Here is a 7,500-nt window from a genome sequence, read left to right on the forward strand (position 1 = left end):
ATTGTTGTACACACTCACTGAGGTTATGATTTATACATGAGGAGGATTTAGAGCAATTGGTTACACTTTATTAGTTAAAATATATATTTAAAGCCACTTTTGATCTAAAATTAAATAGATGCAATATTATGATAGGACACTGGGTTATTTGCAAAGTGATATAAATTATGAATTAGTAAGTGGCACTATTTGTTAGTTCAGAGCCATGTTATGCATTCAGTAAAAGACTCCATTATGCTGTAACTACACAAACACACACGGCTTGCCTGATTAGAAACTTGCAGGAATAATATTTGTTTAATTGGGTCATTTGACGAACCCGTTAACAAGATTGTTCCAAATTCTGTGACTCTGATTAGATGGAATACCAGAGCGAGGGAGTGGATGCCAGCCTGGTGGAGTACGAGGACAACAGGCCCATCCTGGACATGTTCCTGCAGAAGCCCATGGGCCTGCTGTCCCTGCTGGACGAGGAGAGCCGCTTCCCGCAGGCCACGGACCACACGTTAGTGGGTGAGCCTGCTCCCACACCTGAAACAATCATGGCTCCTTTTCCTCTACTCAACCTCTGCTTTTCCTTTACAGACAAGTTTGAAGACAATCTCCGCTGCAAATACTTTTGGATACCAAAACGATTTGAGCTCTCGTTTGGGATTTTACACTTTGCGGGAAAGGTATCCAATTATCTGTGCATCACAATATTTAGCCTTTCAGCCCAGTTTTAACCATCCTGTACAGCTCCTTTGCTTCTATTGTAAAGAGTTAGGAATTGTGCCAAAATGATTGCATAGTGCGGCATTCTTTTGGTGTTCACTTTGTGCAATTGAAAAGTGGTGCAGATTGCCTTATTTAAATGAGGATTTTGTGTGCATATGGGGCTTTTACCACGGTGGCCATACATTTCTGCACATTCACGTTATCATGGTCCTATCTGTGTGCCAAGTGTTGAACCAGCTGCACACTTACAAAAGCAGTGAAGTTGTCACGTTGTGTAAATGGTAAATAAAAAGAGAATACAATGATTTGCAAATCCTTTTCAACTTATATTCAATTGAATAGACTGCAAAGACAAGATATTTCGTGTTAACACTGAGAAACAATGTTTTTTGCAAATAATCATGAACTTAGAATTTAATGGCAGCAAAAATGTAGTCAGAGGGGCATTTTTACCACTGTGTTACATGGCCTTTCCTTTTAACAACACTCAGTTAAGGTTTGGGAACTGAAGAGACACATTTTTGAAGTGAAATTATTTCCCATTCTTGCTTGATGTACAGCTTAAGTTGTTCAACAGTCTCCCTTCTGATATTTTAGCCTTCATACTGCACCACAAATTATAATGGGAGAAAGGTCTGGACTACAGGCAGGCCAGTAGTCAATTTGCTCAAACATTTGTTGACAAAGTGGTGACCCTCGCCCCATCCTTGTTTGTGAATGACTGAGCATTTCATGGAAGCTGCTTTTATACCCAATCATGGCACCCACCTGTTCCCAATTAGCCTGTTCACCTGTGGGATGTTCCAAATAAGTCTTTGATGAGCATTCCTCAACTTTCTCAGTCTTTTTTGCCACTTGTGCCAGCTTTTTTGAAACATGTTGCAGGCATCAAATTCCAAATGAGCTAATATTTGCAAAAAATAACTACGTTTTCCAGTTCGAACGTGAAGTATCTTTTCTTTGCAGTCTGTTCAATTGAATATACATTGAAAAGGATTTGCAAATCATTGTATTCTCTTTTTATTTACCATTTACACAACTTCACTGGTTTTGGGTTCTGTATAATCTGTAACACTTTTTCTGAATCTAGACAACATGAACATGTGCTGACATGTAATTCTGTGGATCGCATCACCAGCACATTTCTGAGTCTTGAATGACTAGAAATGCACAATGAAATAGGCCTTTTCATGTAGGAAGTGAATTATAGGAATATAATTCCTAAATTAAAAACCAAACAGCAAAAAACATGCCAGCAGACACCAACATGCATCAATTGAATTCATTTTAATCAGTCTCATAAGCCAGCAACAATAAAATTATAAAATGAAATTGCTGAATAAACGGTATGTTTATTATTTTTATTTCTGACCGTCCAACAAAATGTTCACACACAAACACACGTAGAACGGAGGATTCTTGTCTGTCCATCGTGTGATCCTGTGTCAGTTTGCATGTCCTTCCGACACGAGCTAAGTAAACGCCAAATACTAAAAACAGTAATTAGTGTTGATAAATCACATTGCGTGTGCTAATTATTTATATTTGCATTTTTCCCTCCCCGTATTGTGTGCGTTTTGATGATCAACACATATTTTGCATATTAATGAAAACCAGAGATGCAAAATTGATTGCACGCCTTATTCTGCTCTCTTAAAGACGCTGTTTGCAACTTCCTCACAGTTACATTTTTCAAAGCAAAAAATATAACAAGAACACCACAATAACACTTATCTGACAGTTAGTGTTTTAATAGAACACATTTGGTTGACAAATGTCTATATTTTTCACAATTACAAAGTTTATGTAATAAAATGTTGTTACAATTCAATGACAGCTAACGCTAGCTATCCAAATTGCTATTATTAGGTAGGTAGGTCTTTATTGTCATTGCACAAGTACAACAAAACTTTGTTTTCAGCACAAACCCGTTCAAGATTAGACAAACAAACAGTGTACAGGGTTACAGAACAGGAACGCTGATGGGTCGCCACAAGGCGCCCTGTAAAAGATGGGAAAAAGGTCAACGCTGGGGAGGATGAGTAAAAAAATACTATGTAGACTGGGCTCCTAAGGGGGCCCAGTCTGGAGTGGGAAAAAAATCTCCATAGCAAAGCGCATATACATATTACAACATACATCTCGAGACTAGCAACTGAGGGGAGGGATTGGGGGCCACGGTGGCAGGCTGCAGCTCTTCAGGAGCTGCCCAGCCGTCCATCACCCCTAAGGGATTTGTGTCCTTGGCTTGGGGGAGTGGTGGGGTATCGGTGTGCGGCGTATACTTTTGTGGATGCATGTGTGTGTGTAAGCCTGCAGTGTGTCTCTGTTCCGCGGCCTTGGTGTCGTGCAGTCGCTAGTCAGTCCATGCCACAAATGATTGGAGGATGCGGGAAGAACTGTGGAGAGTCTTGTGATTTGGATAACATCGGACTGTCTGCCCCGCAGGATGAATTTTGAGGACCAGTCATAGACAATTTAGAGTGAAAAACAAATGTTATTTTCACTGGCATACAAAACATTCTAACTTGGATGGTTTCCCTGGCTTGGAGACTCTCCCGAAGGACAGTGCGGTGAAGACACAACAAACTCCCTTCTTGTCTCTCATGGATACACACCTGTTGTTGTTGTTGACTTTGGACTGCAAACAACACCTAAAGCTAATGTGCTTAATAATTCAATCGTACGTAATTTCGTCATTTTGTAGGAGACGCTGTAAGAGGGCGGGATATATAGTGACAAATATATTATATTGGCGCCCTCTGTGTAAATGTTGCGAACAGCCCCTTCAACAGATGCAATCCGCTTTGCGCACCTTTACAGTATTTTTTGGAGTATAAGTCGCTCCGGAGTATAAGTCGCAACGGCCGAAAATGCATAATGAAGAAGGAAAAAAACATATATAAGTCGCACTGGAGTATAAGTCACATTTTTTGGGGAAATGTATTTGATAAAACCCAACACCAAGAATAGACATTTGAAAGGCAATTTAATATAAATAAAGAATAGTGAACAACAGGGTGAATAAGTGTACGTTATATGAGGCATAAATAACCAACTGAGAACGTGCCTGGTATGTTAACGTAACATATTATGGTAAGAGTCATTCAAATAACTATAACATGTATAACATGCTATACGTCTACCAAACAATCTGTCACTCCTAATCGCTAAATCCCATGAAATCTTATACGTCTAGTCCAGGGGTCGGCAACCCGCGGCTCCGGAGCCGCATGCGGCTCTTGGATCACTCTGAAGCGGCTCAGTTGCATACTTGCCGACCCTCCCGATTTTCCCAGCATACTTGCCGACCCTTCCAGTGCCTCTCTTAGAAATCCCCCGGGGCAAATATTCTCCATTATTCACCTTAACAACTAAATTAAGGGCGTGCCATAATGGAACTGCATTTATTGTCCTCTATAGCCTGTCCACACAGCGTGCCAGCCCGGCCACATGTTGTACATAGCTTTTACTTGCACATGTAGGAGACAGCAAGGCATACTTGGTCAACAGCCACACAGCTTACACTGACGGTAGCGTATAAAACAACTTTACCACTGTTACGTTAGAAATATGCGCCACACTGTGAACCCACACCAAAAAAGAATGACAAACACATTTCTGGAGAACCTCCGCTCGTAACACAACATAAACACAACACAACAAATACCCAGAATCCCATGCAGCCCTAACTCTTCCAGTCTACATTATACACCCCCGCTACCACCAACCCCCCACACATCAACCCCCCACCCCCCCCAAACCCCCCACCCCCTCCGTGTGTCGGTTGAGGTGGGCGGGGTTTGGTGGTAGGGGGGGGGGGGGGTGGGGGTGGGGGGGGTGTTCACAGTGTGGCGCATATTTGTAACGTAACAGTGTTAAAGTTGTTTTATACGGCCACCGTTAGTGTAAGCTGTGTGGCTGTTGAGTAAGTATGCCTTGCTGTCACTTACATGTGCAAGTTGAAGCTGCATTCAACATGTAACCAAGCAGGTACGCTGATCGAACAGACTGTAGAGGGCGTCAAAAACAGTGCCATCACGCCCAGGTAGTCGGGAGTCTCCCGGAAAAATTGTGAGGGTTTGCAAGTATGACGCTATCATGCGCCATTCGTAAAAAAAATTCGTAAAAAATTTGCGGGCCGCACTTACATTAAATTTTCACATTAAGCTGTCTGAGACCCCTGGTTAAAACATAGCACAAAGCAAAAAAAGCTTTGTATGCAGTGTTATTTCATTCAAAATTTTCAAAAGAGTTTTGTGGCTCCCATTATTTTCTTTAATTTGTGAAACTTGTCAAAATGGCTCTTTGAGTGGTAAAGGTTGCCGACCCCTGGTCTAGTCTCTTACGTGAATGAGCTAAATAATATTATTTGATATTTTACGGTAATGTGTTAATAATTTCACACATAAGTCGCTCCTGAGTATAAGTCAATACTATGAAAAAAACTGCGACTTATAGTCCGAAAAATACAGTACTTAGCGACTGCTATCAGGTTTGTACATGTTTTATTACAAGCAAACCTTAAGTAAATCAGGCGCAATGTGTCACATTTAAGCAGTAAGACCACCCGTTTTACAGTGGTTAAGTTATTTTTTACGCTTGTGTGACCTTTAAGAATGTTGAAGAATAATGTAAAACATTATCTTTATAGGTTTTATTATGATAATGGATTTATTTTTTTCATGGAGCCTGTGGCCAGAGGCATCAAAGTAGAAGGGTAAGTGGGGATGGTGTATCGTGGCCCCAGGCACAGGGGGGCCCTGGGCTTTTGTAAAAATGTTTTTTTTTTCCTGTCATTTTAATATGTAAATTAGAAAAACAACGTCATGAATGTAAATATAAAATACATGTACGAGTGAAAGTTAAATAATCAGGTTTCTTGAACCAAATGAAGAAGACTACAGTACACTTGTTGAAAATATGTATGAATGTGCAGGACTCTCATGAAATACAGATTCTTAATCTCAATGCGACTTTCCTGGGTGAAAAAAGGTTAAAAGAAAACACAGAAAACCCACAGATGTCATAGGTTATATCAGAGCTCATATTCAAGCATACACACGGCATTTAGCATTTTGGAACATGGATGAGGTGATCAAAGAAAAATAGAAATATAATAAATCTATCTGTGGCAGCACAGGAGAAAGTTATATACAAGTTTCACTTTTGTATCTCGTTAAATGTAACAGTGGTGCATTCAAAGACCTTCGATTAACATTAAAAACAGAGGCACCACTAGTTTTGAAGACAAAGGGGGACTTAACCCCCAGGAGATGCACTAATAACAATATATTCTTAATAATAGTCACATTTTATTAGGATGTATATATTCCATTGATGATCATGCTATGTTTATGCTATGTTTATCAGCTAATTTTAGAATAGAATAGAATACAAATTACTTTATTGATCCCTGGGGGAAATTCAGCACCACAGTTCACTCACAATAGACAATAAACACTTAGGTATTTTTTACATGTGAATAATATAAATACAGTCTATTATACAGCATTATTCACATGTGAATAATATAAATACAGTCTATTATACAGCACATGTGAATAACATAAATACAGTCTATTATACAGCATTATTCACGTGTGAATAATATAAATACAGTCTATTATACAGCATTATTCTCATGTGAATAATATAAATACAGTCTAATATACAGCATTATTCACATGTGAATAATATAAATACAGTCTATTATACAGCACATGTGAATAACATAAATACAGTCTATTATACAGCATTATTCACGTGTGAATAATATAAATACAGTCTATTATACAGCATTATTCTCATGTGAATAATATAAATACAGTCTAATATACAGCATTATTCACATGTGAATAACATAAATAGAGTCTATTATATAGCATTATTCACATGTGAATAATATAAATACAGTCTATTATACAGCATTATTCACATGTGAATAATATAAATACAGTCTATTATACAACATTATTCACATGTGAATAATATAAATACAGTCTATTATACAGCATTATTCTCATGTGAATAATATAAATACAGTCTAATATACAGCATTATTCACATGTGAATAACGTAAATACAGTCTATTATACAGCATTATTCACATGTGAATAATATAAATACAGTCTATTATACAGCATTATTCACATGTGAATAATATAAATACAGTCTATTATACAGCATTATTCACATTTGAATAATATAAATACAGTCTATTATACAGCATTATTCACATGTGAATAATATAAATACATTCTATTATACAGCATTATTCACATGTGAATAATATAAATACATAAATTTACTTTATACTCTAAGAAAATGAAATCTTGACAGATTTATAATCATATTTAAGTAAATAATGACTATTTGGATTCATAAACTGGCCACATTATACAAAATGTTTTGTCATATTTGTGAGGTTTCAGAAGTTTATCTAGAGGTTTATCTATAAATGATAAATCCATCTTTAAAAAGTCTAAAACTAAGTTTTTTTTAACACCTGATTTAAAAAGCTGGTTTTGACCAAATCCATGCAACAATAATCTTTTAGAGCATGTAAACATTCATACCAAGTGTGTGTGTATGGGGAGGTGATGTTTGCAGTGTGATGGTGGGCCCTTCAGGAGTCTTGTGTATGTGGTATTACACCTTCTTTCAAAATGGAGTACTACTGTGTATAAAATATCAAAGTAATTCAATCTAAAACAATGTACGTGACCATTGGACAGGTGATGTACTGTGTGGCTGGCTTCCTGGAGAAGAATAGAGACACCC

The 7,500-nt window shown here is 37.8% G+C and overlaps 2 protein-coding genes across 7 annotated transcripts in view; both read left to right on the plus strand.

Moving 5' to 3' along the window:
- Nucleotides 1–7,500, plus strand: part of myo3b (myosin IIIB) — a 290,744-nt gene that overhangs the window by 72,734 nt on the left and 210,510 nt on the right. For all 6 annotated transcript variants that reach the window (XM_062069877.1, XM_062069876.1, XM_062069875.1 and 3 more), the window contains 3 exons: nucleotides 360–513; nucleotides 586–674; nucleotides 7,455–7,500. The exon at nucleotides 7,455–7,500 is cut by the window's right edge and continues 84 nt beyond it. In XM_062069877.1, the coding sequence (XP_061925861.1) occupies nucleotides 360–513; nucleotides 586–674; nucleotides 7,455–7,500 (289 nt within the window). The remainder of the gene's footprint in view (nucleotides 1–359; nucleotides 514–585; nucleotides 675–7,454) is intronic.
- The window catches only part of LOC133664885 (glutamate decarboxylase 1-like), a 354,813-nt gene that overhangs the window by 29,493 nt on the left and 317,820 nt on the right, over nucleotides 1–7,500 (plus strand). The window lies entirely within an intron of this gene.

Source organism: Entelurus aequoreus, linkage group LG14 (assembly GCF_033978785.1).
Source record: "Entelurus aequoreus isolate RoL-2023_Sb linkage group LG14, RoL_Eaeq_v1.1, whole genome shotgun sequence".
Classification (NCBI taxonomy): domain Eukaryota; kingdom Metazoa; phylum Chordata; class Actinopteri; order Syngnathiformes; family Syngnathidae; genus Entelurus; species Entelurus aequoreus.